The sequence below is a fragment of the Salmo trutta genome, chromosome 12 (genome assembly GCF_901001165.1).
Source record: "Salmo trutta chromosome 12, fSalTru1.1, whole genome shotgun sequence".
Taxonomy (NCBI): Eukaryota; Metazoa; Chordata; class Actinopteri; order Salmoniformes; family Salmonidae; genus Salmo; species Salmo trutta.
In genome coordinates, this window is record NC_042968.1 from 73,074,117 (window position 1) to 73,092,878 (window position 18,762).

Here is an 18,762-nt window from a genome sequence, read left to right on the forward strand (position 1 = left end):
CCTTCCGGAGACACCTGAAACCCCACCTCTTTAAGGAATACCTGGGATAGGATATAGTAATCCTTCTAACCCCCCCCCTTTAAAAGATTTAGATGCACTATTGTAAAGTGGTTGTTCCACTGGATATCATAAGGTGAATGCACCAATTTGTAAGTCGCTCTGGATAACAGCGTCTGCTAAATGTCTTAAATGTAAATGTAAATGTCAATTCTATCCTGATATCCAGGTGTATGTGTGTGTGTGTGTGTGTCAGGTGCAAGACGACACAAGCAGTTCTTCTGCTGTGATATCGCCTTAATTTCACAAAGCCACCACTAGGCAGCAGTCTCCCCTTCTACACCATCTCCTTCCTCACTAATTCTGTGGAATCCTGCAGACACAGAAAAACAGATATTTGTAGGTTATTCACAGAACACATTAGAATAGAATAAATAAGTAAATAGAAGTTCATTGATTGAAAGTGGGACATGTACTTACAGAGAAGCATACTTCATTAGTGAAGTCCCCCGCCATTGGTTGTGCCGGAACTGGAGACACGGTCATTCGGTCCTGCTGAAAATGGACAAAAGGAGAATGATAACAAAATGTACAAATATTTCACGTTACAAACACCTTCTGGAGCCGTTCCTTGAACCGTTCTTGAACCAGGTGAAAAAACCTCAAGCCATAATACTCACTGTGAGGTGTGGGTCATACATGTCGTTGGCAATGCCTTCGATAGCGGAAGGCGACGCTGATCGTTCCACAGCTCCGCCAGTCATTGCCTTTGTTTTGTCCTGTGTGCGCAGGTAGTAGTACAGTAACACTCCCAGAGTGGCCAGCAGCAGCAGTACCACGATGATGGAAGCTGCAATACCTCCTGTGTTGTCTGGTTCTGGTGTGGCTGTATTGGACATAAGGTGTTATTAGACAAGGGTTGCCCAGCCAGGCCTGGCGAGTGGCATGAGCCATGAAAAAGATATTACTTACAACTTAGTGGGTCTTTTGCTTCACCAGCACAGTTGAATCCTATGTCATAGTCAATGTCATCCAGGGCCACGACTCCAGTGTATCCTTTGAAACCCTCAAATATAATCTAGAAACACACATTCTCAATGAACAACAACCCTTCCTTGCAATAATACAATATGAAACAATATATACAGGTAACTGGCAAAATAAAGTAAACACCAACAAAAAGTGTCTTAATAGGCCGTTGGGCCACCACGAGCCCGAACAACTCCAATGTGCCTTGGCATAGGAGGGATGCGACACGAGAAAATCCAGCATTTGGTGTTTAGTTGATGGCGGTGAAAAACGTCGTCTCAGACGTCACTCCAGAATCTCCCCTAAGTGTTCAATTTGGTTCAAATCTTGTGACCGAGATGCACGCGTACACGATCGCAAACACACACTTTAAACCCCCCATGCTCCGTTGAGACCCCTCTTTCAAAGTCACTGAGATCTCTTCTTCTAGCCATGGTAGCCATAATAATGGGCAACTGGGCATTTTTATACATGACCTGAAGCATGATGGGTAGGGGACTTAATTGCTTAATAAACTCAGGAACCACACCTGTGTTGTGTGTGTGTGTATGTGTTTGTGTGATGTCTGACCTGATACTCATTAGTAGAAGTGATGTCAACATTGAAGCGTGACCAAACTGCTCCCACCTCTTCAACACTCAACATTTGTTTCAGGTTCCCTTCAGACTGCCTCCACACCTTCAGATGACTACCATCTGCATGGACACAGTATGGAATATAACGACATTAACAAACTGGCAACCAGGATCATCACCATCATGGTCGGCATCATCACATAGAAACAGACAGGTAAGGCAGGTTGTTTGATAGAGTTAAGACAGCAGTGGTGGTGAAGTCCATTGGTGAAGGTTGGGTCTTACGGGTGACTGGTTTGTACACCCAGAAGCGCAGGCAGGTGCCCTTGGTGGAGGGCAGATGAGGACTCAGCAACCAGGCCTTGTATTTGGCTGTGTCCCTGGTGCTACTGGGGAGGAACAGGAAGTGACCTGCAGAATGGACACAAGGACAATAAGACTGGGACCAATCAGAACATACATTCTAATCTGGAAGAGTTGGATTTCAGAGGCCAATTTGATGCTTATGACAAATCTTATAATGCGTTATAACTGCTTCATACCTGCATGCTTTAAGTAAAGTGTTACCATTAGGTTTAATCAAGACCTTAGCTTACAGTAAATGCATTTAAATGTGTCAGTGTGTCACCTCTCTCTGTTCCAAGGGTGTGGTCATGGGATGGGGTGGGGTAGTGGGTCTCTGCCTCAGCACTGGTCAGCTCCCAGTCCAACTGGTCTAGCTCAGGGTTCTGAGAGTTGGTCCAGTCACACATATCCATCTCCAGGTCACACTTAGTACCTGACAAACACACCAGCATGCATGTCACTAACACACACAATAAGAATAATTATCTCTCTCTCTCTCTCTCTCTCTCTCTCTCTCTCTGTGTGTTTGTGTGTGTGTATGTGTAAAGTACTGACCAAGTGTTTGACAAGGATGGTTTGAGAAAATTATGTCATCAACTGAGACATGAGTGCCTTTGCCACCCGCTCCCTGCACCTCAAACTCCAACTGAAACACAAACAATTTTCAATTCAGTCATTTAGCAGACACTCTTATCCAGAGCAATTTGGGTTAAGTGCCTTGCACAAGGGTATATCGACAGATTTTTCACCTAGCCGGCTCGGGGACTCAAACCAGCGACCTTTCGGTTACTGGCCCAACTAGGCTGCTTACATCTGACCTTTCGGTGCTTGCAGTGTCTGACCAGTAGCTTGATCACATGACATCATGTACACTACCTGCCAGTCTGTGATGGTGCTGCTGATGTTGCCGTTGCCATGGCGCCAGACATCTCCCTGGTCCAGGTTGTTGGAGAAGATCTTCACCCTATCTCCTTTCACTGGCTTCATGTACACAGTCAGCAAACCTAAAATGGAACACACACAAATCAAATCAAAGTTTATTTGTCACGTGCGCCGAATACAACAGGTGTAGACCTTACAGTGAAATGCTTACTTACAGGCGCTAACCAATAGTGTGAAAAAAAGGTATGTGTGTGTGTAGGTAAGTAAAGAAATAAAACAACAGTAAAAATACATTTGAAAATAAGAGTAGCAAGGCTATATACAGACACCGGTGAGTCGGGCTAATTAAGGTAGTATGTACATGTAGGTATGGTTAAAGTGACTATGCATATATGACGGACAGAGAGTAGCAGTTGCGTAAAAGGAGGGGTTGGCGGGAGGTGGGACACAATGCAGATAGCCCGGTTAGCCAATGTGCGGGAGCACTGGTTGGTCGGGCCAATTGAGGTAGTATGTACATGGATGTATGGTTAAAGTGACTATGCATATAAGATAAACAGAGAGTAGCAGCAGCATAAAAGAGGGGGTTGGGGGGGCACACAATGCAAATAGTCCGGGTAACCATTGGTTACCTGTTCAGACGTCTTATGGCTTGGGGGTAAAAACTGTTGAGAAGCCTTTTTGTCCTAGACTTGGCACTCCGGTACCGCTTGCCATGCGGTAGTAGAGAGAACAGTCTATGACTGGGGTGGCTGGGGTCTTTGATAATTTTTAGGGCCTTCCTCTGACACCGCCTGGTGTAGAGGTCCTCGATGGCAGGCAGCTTTGCCCCAGTGATGTATTGGGCCGTACGCACTACCCTCTGAAGTGGAGCACATGTTTTTTTGTAGTACTTTTACCCCTTTTTCGTGATATCCAATTGGTAGTTACAGTCTTGTCCCATCTGCAACTCCCGCTAGAGCACGATGGGATAAGGACATCCCAGCTGGCCAAGCCCTCCCCTGACCCGGACACTTGGCCAATTGTGCGTCGTCTATAGTAACTCCTCAAGCACTTCGATGCCTTAGACCGCTGCGCCACTCTGGAGGCCCCAGCATGCAAAGTGTGATGTGTGATTGAGGGTGGGTATGTACTGTAAAAGGTATATACTCACCAGGATTCTCTCCCCCCATGTGGTACCAGAAGTGAACACACTCTGTTTGTGCCACGCCAACTCGCACAGGGGATGTAAGGGTGGCCACACTGCCCTGTGGTAGGATCTCCACATCACTGTCTGCCATCATGTAGTACCCTAAGGACCAACAATAGGATATGTTTAAGTGGATTCCATGTATCTCTGTATCTCTCACTACTAGTATTTCTGAGAGGTATTGACATGTTGAAAGCACCGAGCTGTCTGTTTAAACTACTAGCACACAGCTCAGACACCCATGCATACCCCACAAGACATGCCACCAAAGGTCTCTTCAAAATCCCCAACTCAAGAACAGACTGTGGGAGGCGCACAGTACTACACAGAGCCATGGCTACATGGAACTCTATTCCACATCAGGTAACTGATGCAAGCAGTAGAATCAGATTGAAAAAACAGATAAAAATACACCTTATGGAACAGCGTGGACTGTGAAGCAACATAAACATAGGCGCAGACACATGCATACACACACATGATAATATACGCACTACACACACATGGATTTTGTGTTGTAGATATGTGGTAGTGGAGTAGGGCCTTGAGGGCACACATGGTGTTGTGAAATTTTGCCAGACCCCAGGAAAAGCAGCAGGATCCATAATAAATACAAATACAAATGATCTCCTTTTGTTGTTCTATTTCTCTCTCTCTCCTTCTCTCACCCATCACTGTCTCCAGTGTGTGGTCTGTTTTTGGCCCAGTGTTGGAGGACTGCCAGTTAGTGTGGAGCCAGCGGGCAGTGCCAGTGGTGGTGTAGCCGCATTGCTGGCCTTCAAAGGAGCACTTATTGGGCACGGTGCATGGGCGGTTCACAAATGCCACGTCATCTAGTGCAACCCGCCCGTCAAAGCCGGAGCGCACTGCTTCAAATATCAGCTGTGTGTGTTTGTGAATCAGAGAGGAGGAAGGAGAGGGGAGCAGGGGTGGAGAGAAATGGAAGTGTCATATCAATGTCAACATTAACAGACATATTCTATTTTTGTTATTATTCATGTTTATGTGTCACTGGACCTAAAGCCTGTATTGAACCCACTCATACCTGGAAGCTAGTCAGCTGCTCAGATACTGGACAGTGTCCCTCATGCCAGAAGTTGCCATGGGCACCGCTGCGGCTCCATAGCAGACTCTCACCGCCGTAGGCATCACGCAACTTAACACTGAGTGCACCTGAGAGGGATAGAGAGAGGGGGAGACGGAGGGGAGTTGAGAGAGAAGAAGTAAAAACATAGCTAGAGGATGTGAGAGGAAGAGAAGAGGGAGATAGAAATAGGACGTGAAAGTGGTTTTCATTGTGTTCAGGAGTGACTCCTCTGGAAGTCAAGGAGAGCCCTTCATCCTCACCTGTCTCAGGCCCGTAGAGCTTATAATAGAAGGACAGGCAGTGATGTCCGGAGGTGCCTGGCTGACGGTACGATAACAGACGGCCAGACACACCCCGTAACAAGGGGCTCCATACGTCTACAGCAAGACTTTTACCTGTAATCAAAGACATGATTAATTAAGGCGTTATAGACATCTAATGACTTAATGATCAGGTCCATTGGTTACATAGAGAACACTTGGAGTAATGCTACTATGTGAGAAGTACGACATGTTTAGAATGTAAAACTGGTAAGTGGTTATGTGAACCTAGCTGACTATTCTATGCAGGTGTAAGGTCATGTTAGTACCGACTCCAATGGAATGGTCCATCCCTGTGAGAAGGCTCCAGTCAAAGTTGTCCGTTTGATCCTGGTACCAGTCACACAGTCCCTCTTCAAAGTTACATGACAGAGCTGTCCAGAAGAAACAAATCATATCAGCAGAAAATCAACTAAATAAAATACTTTATACTATACAGGATGTGTATGACCATACTGAAATACCAAATGATCACAACAAAACAATATTTGTTCAAACTGAAAGATAAATTGCTTACCTGTGGGAGAGGATGGGAAATACTGAGCGTGACAGTTAATGAAATGAACATCCTTCACAGTGATTCTGGCACATGGGCACAACTTCCTAGCACGAGCCACAAATTCCATCTTGGAAAGAGAGGGGCAGTGAAAGAAATAGTAAATACCAGAAAGAGTAACCACAGCATCAAAAAAAAGGAATACATTAAATACGGTAGTAGATAATACAAGATAATTACTGGCTACAAACAAGGTCCCCCAAACCAAACTATAAGCATGTCCTGAAGGTATCATACCTGGAAGCGGTGATCCCTGGCTCCGATGTACACCTGCGCCTGCTGGTACACCCCCTCTACAGATCCTGTTTTCCCACTGAACTCCCACAGCCTGGGCAGACTGCCCAACAGACTGTCAATCACCCGGATGGATAGCTCACCTAGGGGAGAGAACGGGGAACAAAGAGGCAGAGGTAAAGACAAGGAGCGGCAGATGTCCTGAACTGTAGGAGGGACATAGGTTTTGGTTAAGGGGATTGTTAGGGTTTGCTTGCAGATGGCTGAGGCTGTGTTACCGGTGTGATTGCTCTTGCTGGTCAAGGAGTAGGAGAAGTTGAGGGTGCAGGCTGGCCCCGAGGGGCCCAGGAGAGGGGTGCGTGTCTGGGCCTCAGTCAACTGCTGCCCTGGGGCTTCAGCTAAATACAGGTACTTGTCTGAGGGCAGAGAGAGAGATGGAGGTCTGTCACTATACTGAAAAACAAACTAAACAAAATGTACAGCTGACCAGACATGGCCACTCATACCTTATAGTATCTTGATATACATAACACACACAAGCAAGCACGCACGCACGCACACACACACTCCGCTGTCCAAAAGTTACCTTTGGGGGTGTCATTCAGCACCCACTGCTGGCTTCCAATGCTGCTGTCTGTCCATCCAGAGCTGCCCTTCTCATAGGAGAAGTCCCCTACACAAACACACACACTAAGAACATGCAGATTCACACTAAAAAAAATTTGACAAATAATACAAATACAGTTGCTGCTGTCTGTCCATCCAGAGCTGCCCTTCTCATAGGAGAAGTCCCCTACACAAACACACACACTAAGAACATGCAGATTCACACTAAACATTTTTTGACAAATAATACAAATACAGTTGAAGTCGGAAGTTTACATACACTTAGGTCGGAGTCATTAAAACTTGTTTTTCAACCACAATTTCTTGTTAACAAACTATAGTTTTGGCAAGTTGGTTAGAACATCTACTTTGTGCATGACACAAGTAATTTTTCCAACAATTGTTTACGGACAGATTATTTCACTTATAATTCACTGTATCAGAAGTTTACATACACTAAGTTGACTGCCAAAAATTATGTCATGGCTTTAGATGCTTCTGATAGGCTAATTGACATAATTTGAGTAAATTGGAGGTGTGGATGTATTTCAAGGCCTACCTTCAAACTCAGTGCCTCTTTGCTTAACATCATGGGAAAATCAAAAGAAATCAGCCAAGACCTCAGAAAAACAATTGTAGACCTCCACAAGTCTGGTTCATCCTTGGGAGCAATTTCCAAATGCCTGAAGGTACCACGTTCATCTCTACAAACAATAGTACGCAAGTATAAACACCATAGGACCACGCAGCCATCATACCGCTCAGGAAGGAGACCCATTCTGTCTCCTAGAGATGTACATACTTTGGTGCGAAAAGTGCAACTCAATCCCAGAAGAACAGCAAAGGACCTTGTGAAGATGCTGGAGGAAACAGGTACAAAAGTATCTATATCCACAGTAAAATGAGTCCTATATCGACATAACCTGAAAGGCCGCTCAGCAAGGAAGAAGCCACTGCTCCAAAACCGCCATAAAAAAGCCAGACTACGGTTTGCAACTGCACATGGGGACAAAGATCGTACTTTTTGGAGAAATGTCCTCTGGTCTGATGTAACAAAAATAGAACGGTTTGTCTATAATGACCATTGTTATGTTTGGAAGAAAAAGGGGGAGGCTTGCAAGCAGAAGAACACTATCCCAACCATGAAGCACGGGGGTGGCATCATCATGCTCTGGGGGTGCTTTGCTGCAGGAGGGATTGGTGCACTTCACAAAATAGATGGCATCATAAGGATCATAAGGAAGGAAAATTATGTGGATATATTGAAGCAACATCTCAAGACATCAGTCAGTCCGGAAGTTAAAGCTTGGTCTTAAATGGGTCTTCCAAATGGACAATGACACCAAGCATTCTTCCAAAGTTGTGGCAAAATGGCTTAAGGACAACAAAGTCAAGGTATTGGAGTGGCCATCACAAAGCCCCGACCTCAATCCCATATAAAATTTGTGGGCAGAACTGAAAAAGCGTGTGAGAGCAAGGAGGCCTACAAACCTGACTGAGTTACACCAGCTCTGTCAGGAGGAATAGGCCAAAATGCACCCAACTTATTGTGGGAAGCTTGTGGAAGGCTACCCGAAACGTTTGACCCAAGTTAAACAATTTAAAGGCAATGCTACCAAATACAAATTGAGTGTATGTAAACTTCTGACCCATTGGGAATGTGATGAAAGAAATAAAAGCTGAAATAAATAATTCTCTCTGCTATTATTCTGACATTTCACATTCTTAATGTTGGCATGTGGACTAATATGTTGTTGAGTTGTGTTCTTACACTGGTACAGTCATGCCCTATGAGAGATGTATGACTGCGCATGTGCGAAAATAAAAAAAGTGCATTTTCCCCCGTTCTAGTTAAAACACCAATGATGAACATGTGTGTTTATTCCTCCGTTAAGTAAACCGGTATTCCTGTCCTGAAGATGTCAGCACCAACAGGTTATGGGCCCAGGAGGGAACATGGAATAGATTATATTTCGACGGAGATGAAAAAAACTACGAGTTATGGGAGACAAAGTTTTTGGGGCACTTGCGTTTGCTTGGGCTAAAGGCCGCCATATTGAGCGTGGATGAAGATGAAGAAGACAGAGAGAAAAATGAAGAAGCCTACGCCGAATTGATACAGGTGTTGGATGATAAAAGCCTTTCCCTGATAATGAGAGAAGCAGCAGATGATGGGAGAAAAGAGTTGAAGATATTGAGGGAACATTATGCAGGTAAAGGGAAGCCACGTGTGATTAGCCTCTACACTGAACTAACTTCTCTTCAGAAAGCCGCTGACGAAAGTGTTACGGACTATATCATTCGTGCTGAGACGGCTATTACAGCACTGAGAAATGCTGAAGAGACTTTAAGTGACGGGCTGTTGATTGCAATGATTCTGAAAGGTTTGCCCGAATCATTTAAGCCGTTTGCCATCCACATAACGCAGAGTAACGAGCCGACAACTTTTGGCAAGTTCAAAACCAAGTTGAGGAGCTATGAAAGCACCGAGAAGTTTAGCGCCATTTCCACTGACGACAACGTGATGAAGGCAAGTAACATTAAAGTTAGCTGGCCAAGAGGGAGAGATAAAGGGACCGAGATAACCTGCTTCAACTGTGGCCAGAAAGGGCACAAGGCCCGGGAATGTACCGTTACTGGAGAGTGCAAAGAACGGACACAGTGGTGTCGTTTTTGCAAGAGCTCCACTCATACTGACGCAAATTGCAGACGAAAAAGAAGAGACAATGTGAAACAAGCAACAGATGCTGAATGCCACACATTTGCATTCAGAATAAGTGACTGTCAGGTTAGTGGACTGATACAGAAAGGGCTGATGGTTGATACGGGAGCAACGTCACATATAGTCACGGACATCGGGAAGTTTAAGGAGTTTGACGAGACTTTCAAACCGGAAAAACATTCCGTGGAGCTGGCTGACGGAACAAGAACGAATGGTGTCGCGGAGAGGAGAGGTGCAGCGGAGGTTTACCTGAGAGACAACACGGGTCGTCAGGTAAAAACAACGCTGACGAAGGCGCTGTACGTGCCGTCGTTTCCACAGGACATTTTCTCTGTTAAAGCAGCGACAGCCAACGGAGCTTCAGTCAACTTTCGACAGGGGTGTAACAAGCTCATCCACAAGAACGGTACCACTTTTGACATCGAGGAGTACGATAGACTTTACTTAACACTAAGTGATGAAAATGATGATGGATGTCATGGGTGCTATGATATTCACACATGGCACAAAATTCTTGGCCACTGTAATTTTGAGGATGTGTCAAAGTTAGAAAATGTGACAGAGGGAATGAAAATCACAGGTAAGATTGACAAATCTACCCTCAACTGTGAAATCTGCACTCAGGGAAAATTTGTTCAGAGCAGAAACAGAGAGCCTGATGAAAAGGCAAAAGCGGCTCTTGAGCTTGTGCACACTGATTTGGCTGGCCCTATTGAGCCAGAGGCGAAAGATGGGTTCAGATATACTCTAGCATTTACGGATGATTATTCAGGGACAGTTTTTGTGTATTTCCTAAAAGCAAAGAGTGATGCTGTAAAAGCTACTGAGAAGTTTATTGCTGATGTGGCCCCTTATGGGAAAATAAAGTGTGTCAGGTCAGATAATGGCACAGAGTTCACAGCCAAAGAGTTCCAGTCACTGCTCAGTAAGAACGCCATAAGACATGAAACTTCAGCCCCTTACTCACCCCATCAAAATGGGACCACTGAGAGAAATTGGAGAACACTGTTCGAAATGGCAAGATGCATGCTACTTGAAAGCAACCTACCAAAGAACTTGTGGACATATGCTGTAATGACTGCTGCAGTAATACGCAATAGGTGTTACAATAAGCGTGTAGGACAGACTCCACACTACATGTTTACTGGGAGAAAGCCTGATCTTTCAAAGATGAAAGAATTTGGATCTGTTTGCTATGCATATAGACAGAACAAGAAAAAGTTAGACTCAAGATGTGAAAAGGGTATTTTTGTCGGGTATGATAAAAATAGTCCAGCATACCTAGTCTACTACCCAGACACTGGGAAAGTTCTTAAAAACAGATTAGTCAAGTGTGTTACAAAAGGTGTAGTCGAACAACAAACTCAGACAGATTTGGAAATCAGTGATGATCTTCATGGGGAGAGATTTGAAAACCCCATGCCGAAAGCCAAGATGGCAGATCAAAACTCAGAAGAGACACAAGATGTGCAAATTGAGACTTCAGATGGTCAGAGTCCACGCTATCCAGACAGAGCGAGGATGAAACCCCAGTACTTAAAAGACTATGAGTGTAAAGTGAAATGTGATGACCAGATACCACCTAGTGTTGACTACTGCTACAGAGTAATGTGCAATGCACCACAAACCTTCAAAGAAGGAATGATTTCACCAAAATCAGAGATTTGGGCTACTGCTATGAAGGAGGAGATGGATTCCCTTAGGGGAAATGATACATTCACATTAACCACACTGCCAGAGGGTAAAAATGCAGTGGGGGGCAGGTGGGTCTATGCGGTCAAAAACAATTCAGATGAGACTGAGACATACAAGGCAAGATATGTTGCAAAGGGGTATAGTCAAGTGGCAGGAATAGACTATAAGGAGACTTTTTCTCCAACTGCAAATATGACATCAGTACGCTGTTTGATGCAGCTAGCAGCTCAGTATGACTTAGAGTTACATCAGATGGATGTCAAAACAGCATATCTACATGCTCCTATTGACTGTGAAGTGTACATGGAGCAACCAGAGGATTTTGAAGTCAGGTCAGATACAGGTGAGCAACTAGTCTGCAAACTGAACAAGTCACTGTACGGCCTGAAACAGTCAGGAAGGAACTGGAACAAAATGTTGCATGATCACCTTAGTGAAAATGGTTTTACACAGAACCCAGCTGATCACTGTGTTTATAACAAACAAACTGCAACAGAAATGATCATTTTGATAATTTGGGTCGATGATCTAATTATCGCTGCTAGTGATAGTGACTCACTCACAAGTGTAAAATAAATGTTAAGTGAAAAATTTTAAATGAAAGATCTTGGGAGGCTTGGACATTTCCTAGGCATTGATTTTACACAAAGTGAAGGGAAAATAAAGATGAACCAAACAAGGTACATAACCAAGATACTGGAAAGGTTTGGTATGTCAGACTGTAAAACAAGGTCAACACCATGTGAACAAAAACTAAACTTTGATGGTGATGGTGAACTTATTGATTCAAAAAGGTATCGTGAAGTGATAGGCAGCTTGATATATGTGATGACATGTACAAGACCGGATATCAGTTGGATTGTCAGCAAGCTGTCACAATACCTATCAGAACCAAAAGAGCACCACTGGATAACAGCTAAACATGTGTTGAGGTACTTGAAGGGAACAATGAATCAGGAGTTGTGTTACAAAAAGGGGGTGGAAAAACTCAACCTCATAGCATATAGTGATGCTGATTGGGCAGCAGATCAAAGTGACAGACGAAGCATAACAGGGTATTGTTTTAGTTTAACTAAATGTGGACCTGTCATTTCATGGAGGTCTAAGAAGCAGCCAACAGTAGCTTTATCTACATGTGAAGCAGAGTACTGGCTGCTACTACACAAGAAAGTTTGTACCTTGTACAGTTATTGGGCGAGATGGATAGTGAGTGCCAATATACACCAGTAACAATCTTTGAAGATAACCAAGGTGCAATTGCTCTGTCAAAGAAACCAGTATGTCGTCAGAGATGTAAACATGTCGACATCAGATATCATTTCATTCGATCTGCACTCAGTGATGGTAAAATAAGTATTGAATATTGTCCAACGGCAGACATGGCTGCAGATGTTTTGACTAAACCTGTAACGAAGTTCAAAAATGAAAAATTATTGGGTTACATGTTTGGAATATAAACTGACATTTGTGAGATGAATAACTGTAAGCTAAATGTGTTGATATAGTTAGGTTGAATACGACTTGTACAGTATAAGAGCAAGTGGGGGTGTTGGCATGTGGAATAATATGTTGTTGAGTTGTGTTCTTACACTGGTACAGTCATGCCCTATGAGAGATGTATGACTGCGCATGTGCGAAAATAAAAAGTGCATTTTCCCCCGTTCTGGTTAAAACACCAATGATGAACATGTGTGTTTATTCCTCCGTTAAGTAAACCGGTATTCCTGTCCTGAAGATGTCAGCACCAACACTTAAAATGAAGTGGTCATCCTAACTGACCTAAAACAGGGAATTTTTACTAGGATTAAATGTCAGGAATTGTGAAAAGTGAGTTTAAATGTATTTGGCTAAGGTGTATGCAAACTTCCGACATCAACTGTATAATACACCTACAATAATACATACATCGTAAATGCAGAGTACTCACCGCACTTGGCCTCGTCATCTTTATCCGCACAGTCTTCATAAAAGTCACAGATCTTACTGGTATCGCTAGTGCAAGGATGCCCAGGAGGTTTGGGGAAATTTGCTAATGTGATATTTCCTGCAAGAGGAAAGGTGGGAAGGGGACAGAGTGAGCGGGTAAATAGATGCAGTATACATGCTATGTTATGACCATATTGCACTGTGCTGTTGGTTAACATTATTAGTAGTTCAGTTCTGTATACATTGTGTGATTCAGAAAATACCTTCCTTGTATGTGTTTATTTGGTTCACCTTTAGAGAGACGGCAGGTCGGAGACATCATAATGCTATCTATAGCAACCCCTCCATACTCCTTGTCTCGGATCGCAGCCACAAACACAAACTAAGACAGATGAAAGTCATTAAAAGGAGAAAGAGAACAATATGCAAATGAAAAGGTGGTCAGTGTTCAACCGGCTTTTACACCAATACTGTCCCTCGTCCAATGTAAAGCTCTTTGATTATCTGGAAAAACATCTGGAACAGATGTCCACGCTTTGCTTATGTCCACCAAGCCCTATCCAGTCCACTCACCTGGAAGCTGGTGTTGCTAATGATCTCCACCTCAGCCTTGACCCAGAGGTCCCCTAGGGCACCCCCTCTCTGCCACACCGGGTAGATCTCAGTGTCTGCCACCAGCACAGACAGGCCTCCAGACCTGGGCCCAAACTGGTGGCTGTACATCACCATCTACAGGGCAGACATGACGTTCATTTAGGTGTTTTTGCTCACATTAAAGAGAAGTATCTATAACTTTACAGACTGTAGTAAATTAGTCATTAAAGTGAACATAATGATTGATTCAACTATTGTTACCTTGACTGAGAGGTTAGCAATATGATGACTGTCAGAGTGATGATATAGTGTGTGTATGTGTGATGTGCGTTTGGTAGCCTTACACCAGTAATGTAAATGTTGCTGGTTTGAATCCCCGAGTCTACTAGGTGAACAATCTGCCGATGTGCCCTTGAGCAAGGCACTTAACCCTAATTGTTCCTGTAAGTCGCTCTGGGGAAGAGTGTCTGCTAAATGGCAAAAATGTTAAAATGTAAATGTGCGTATAAAGTTCAAAAGACTGGCCTGCCAAGGTAGAAGCCATGTGTGTGTGTGGAGACAGCATGATAGCGGGGTGTTTTGGAGAAGCCTTGTTGTGCCTTAGTGCATACCTTGCATGGATGTGTGCTATTGGTTGGTTCCAGTAGAGGGCTTTGAAAGGATGTCCAATCAGATTTGAGCCCGCCTTCAGGTACAGTGACATACAGGAAGTGACCTTCAGGGCAATAACACAAGTTGAAGACATCTCACTGAGGAATAAAATCAGGACAGAACAAGTATTAATATGTTTCTATAATGACATTGAGCTTGTACCCGATGCAGTGTTGTTGGAATGGTCTCTACCAGGTCCTTTAAAAGGATCTGTCATGGAGATATTGGCCTGACTGGTCCTTGTCCACTTCAGACTCGTGGAGAGAGTCCTCAGGTCCCAGTTACACACTCCTTCCTCAAAGTCACAGCCCCAGTAGCCTCCTAAACACACAAAGCCACACAGAGTTCATAAAAATAGTGGAAGAGGGTTAAAATAAGGATGAAATAAGGTGTCTCTCACCACAATTCTGCTCGTCAGTTTTGTCACCACAGTCATCAGTGCCGTCACAGACCTGATGCTGCTCCACACAGCCCTCCCTGTTACACTGCAGTAACCCTGCAGCACACGACTCCCCTGGGACTGGCACTGAGAAAAAAGAGAGAGGTAGAGGGGGAGAGAGAGAGAAAGAGAGAGAAAGAGAGAAAGAGTTAAAAGAGCAATCTCTCTAAACTCAAAGTAATGTTAACACACTGACATAGAATAACAGATCTGAGGAAGAGAGCATAAAGAAACAGAGGAATCAAAAGACAGAAAAAGAGAGACTCACGAGGCAGGGCACAGTCGAAGAACTGCAGCTGGTCTATAGCCACGTCTCCGCGGCGCCCCTCGGTGCGTTGGGAGTGGAGGCGGATCTGGAAGCTGGTGGGGATGCGTCCCAGGAAGACGGTTGCCTCCCTCCAGCCACGCACGCTGGTGCTCTCAGGACGCCAAACCACTGCCTGCTGGGTGCTGTCCTCCCTATACATAGAGGCCCACAGTGGGGCAGGACCCAGCCCTGTGAACCCTGATAATAGTATAAAGGTTATATTTTGGGGGAATTGACCTCATTCTACACAGCGGCTAAACCCTGTGTTTCCCATGCTAAAACTGATCAGAAGAACTAGCTAAATATTACTGTAAAACCCTTGATTTTGTAATGCTATTGTGTTACCTGGGTCCCAGAGGAAGTATCTGAGGTGCATTCGGCATGAGGGAGAAGACTGTTTCATCATTGGAGATGCCATCACTGCAGTGCTGGGAGAATGTGCCTTCACTTCGGTCACTCCCATAAACCAACCTGAAAACACAACACACAGTCGATGTGTAATCTCCCACACACAAATAGCCCCATTCACCAAAGCCCCATATACTACCCACCACTGCGACCTGTATGCTCTCGTTGGCTGGCCCTCGCTTCATATACATCGCCAAACCCACTGGCTCCAGGTCACCTATAAGACTTTGCAAGGTAAAGCTCCGCCTTATCTCAGCTTACTGGTCACCATAGCAGCACCCAGCCGTAGCACGCGCTCCAGCAGGTATATTTCACTGGTCATCCCCAAAGCCAATTCCTACTTTGGCCGCCTTTCCTTACAGTTCTCTGCTGCCAATGACTGGAACGAATAGCAAAAATCACTGAAGCTGGAGACTCATATCTCCCTCACTAACTTTAAGCATCAGCTATCAGAGCAGCTCCCAGATCACTGCATCTGTACATAGCCCATCCAAATACCTCATCCCCATATTGTTATATATATATATATATATATATCTTTTTTTTTACTCCTTTGCACCCCAGTATCTCTACTTGCACATTCATTTTCTGCACATCCATCACTCCAGTGTTTAATTGCTAAATTGTAATTACTTTGCCACTACGGCCTATTTATTGCCTTACCTCCCTAATCTTACCTCATTTGCACATACTGTATACAGATTTTTTCCTATTGTGTTATTGACTGTACGTTTGTTTATTCCATGTGTAACTCTGTGTTGTTGTTTGTGTCGCACTGATTTGCTTTATCTTGGCCAGGTCGCAGTTGTAAATGAGAACTTGTTCTTAACTGCCCTACCTGGTTAAATAAAACTGAAATAAAATAAAAAAATTAAATAGAAGATGTGAATTACATTTTTTAGTAGTGTGTGATACAAATCTTCTTAGCTCTGTGTTAAAAAATTTTTTTTATTAGTGTACATTCACTGAGAGAGCAGGAGTGTGCATAAGCACCGAGTACCTATCTGTGTGTTCTAGTACTGTCGAGAGTGTACCTGTGGCTGTGCCAATGGTGAAGTCTGAGGAGGGTCCGCTGTCTGGCAGTGTGTCCCCTCTCTGACGCCTCTCCCAGGAGTAGGCCTTCTCCAAGGACTGGTCCTGCCAGCCACACACATCTGGGTCCTCAAAGTCACACACAAAGTCCATCCCTCTGTAGCCTTGGGTTTCACACCAACACGCATGATACAAACAGGCAGACAGACAAGCATCACTTAAAATCAAAAGCTTGTTTTGCAATGTATTGGTCTGAGGGAGCTGCAGTGTGTGTTCTTGGAAATTGTTTTTTCTTGACCTTGAACTTTTTCCATCCCATTCTAGTGATATAACATAAGGTTTGGTAAATGGCAGAGCTGCATGATTGGTGTTCAGTGGCAAATGGGCACGGTCACTGGAGCACAGGTACTATAATTGATTTGTCCGGCTCAGTCAGAGCAGAGGGAGTCTTACCACAGCCGTCTTCATCGATGCAGTCTGTACAGTCACAAACAAAGTCACACTTCAGCTCTGGGGTCTGGCATGCAAGTGTCTGTGAGCCAATCGCTGCAAAACAACAAACTCATCATTGACTTTGAAAAGAATCACCATCTACAGTAGGAGAGTGATTTAAGCAGAAAAAACTAAAATCTGTATTTTTTAAGTGGCCAATTGCATAAATGCCCCAGTAGGATATTCCATTCTTGGACCTGAGTATGTGCAAGAATTATCCGGGCAGTAACTAACCCCTTACCTCCCCTCTTATCAGAACCCATTATAATCAACGTTTTATGAGGCTGCTAATGTTAGCAGGCTCAAAGGCCATGCAGTGCAGAAATCTGGTAAAGGGAAATGTTCAATCCAAGGTCCCTGATAGCAGGCATTACAGAATCCATGTCACAAGACTTCATAAAGTAACACTGTACACAATAAATAACAATTTTTGTGGTAGCAGTAACTTCCGAAGCCACAGGACCTCGGTCCATCATGCACCTGTGATCTACACAGCCTATTTCAAGTCAAAAGCGATATTGCACTTCCTTTATAACTGTGAATTTAAAAAGTTTCCTTGTTGCTGACACAGACAGTGAGTTCAGTAAACACTAGCCTACATTTAGCAAAGTACTGCATGAAGACTACAGTGTCAATGTTCTTACCCCAGAGAAACATCAGCAGTAAAACCAGTGCTGAAAACCCTCTGTTAAATCCCATGTTACCCTTCTCTTTCTGCTGGAGCTGTGGACGTCTGAACACCACCTGGCACCTACTAGACTGTGATAACAACAACAGCCTGTGAGCTCCTCTGATCTGCTGATAGATAACAGATAGACTTTACATCCACCTGCATCGGTCAGAGCCTTTCGGTCGTAAAACAGCACATTCCATGTTTAAAGGCACTTTACTGAACACAGGACTAAATATTGTGGCTGAATGCATTCATCAAATGTCCTGAATTCCTCTTCATGTCACTGAGCACTGCAGAGCTGCCATGTAGAAACTTGGCTCTGATGAGCATGAAGTCAAGGCACTGAATACTGAACAGGATACTAATTTGCAATGTATACCTTTATGAAAGTATCAAACTTGTGTGATATTGATACTTTACATTCGCTATAGATACATAATTGAATTGGCAGTAGCACAAACTGACAGCAAGGTATATTTTAGGTACATGATTGAGTGTAGACTTGCAGTATACTGTATGTATACAGTGATGTAATGGTAAAAACAATAGGTGGGTAAACTGATTGCGGTGTAAAAGTAACACTCCCTATACTTTCATGTAAACTGCATTTACCCTCCACTATACCACTGTGCCTGTATGGCAACATCGGAAGTTAACACATTTCAGATCAATGAGTTCATCTGACCTTATCTGATATCCACATTTATAATCACTCATGTAGCAGTTGCTCAGCAATTTGAAGTTTAGTGTCTCCCAAAACCATATGAACTTCCTGTAGTTAGAGACACAGTGAGATAAAGTAGAGAGAAAAGTAATGACAGATGCGTTTATCTGTTATGAAACAGGAGGGAGCTATTTGAAAGATGGAGTGTTATAGTTCCCCTATGTTGAACCACATTGCTCAACATGATAAGGGTTTTATGACCCCATGACCGGAGATGGAATTTCATACTCATTCGTTTTCAGGTACCGGTATTGTATGATATAAAATGTCCTTACTAAC

General features: G+C 43.9%; 1 protein-coding gene across 1 annotated transcript; it reads right to left on the minus strand.

The window, feature by feature from the left end:
* Window positions 1–165: 165 nt before the first annotated feature.
* On the minus strand, window positions 166–18,070 carry mamdc4 (MAM domain containing 4). Its single transcript, XM_029769455.1, has 29 exons — window positions 17,731–18,070; window positions 17,048–17,140; window positions 16,597–16,758; window positions 15,500–15,625; window positions 15,116–15,352; window positions 14,809–14,934; window positions 14,571–14,729; window positions 14,369–14,472; window positions 13,737–13,892; window positions 13,455–13,545; window positions 13,165–13,281; window positions 6,801–6,887; window positions 6,493–6,630; window positions 6,218–6,357; window positions 5,942–6,050; window positions 5,694–5,798; window positions 5,365–5,499; window positions 5,063–5,190; window positions 4,686–4,899; window positions 3,982–4,119; window positions 2,823–2,950; window positions 2,502–2,592; window positions 2,230–2,379; window positions 1,887–2,012; window positions 1,597–1,721; window positions 970–1,075; window positions 678–883; window positions 478–552; window positions 166–370 (listed from the first exon to the last, which is right to left on the minus strand). The coding sequence occupies exons 1-29, from the start codon at window positions 17,783–17,785 to the stop codon at window positions 335–337; spliced, it is 3,663 nt and encodes a 1,220-aa protein (XP_029625315.1). The 5' UTR covers window positions 17,786–18,070; the 3' UTR covers window positions 166–334.
* Between the last annotated feature and the right edge of the window lie 692 nt (window positions 18,071–18,762).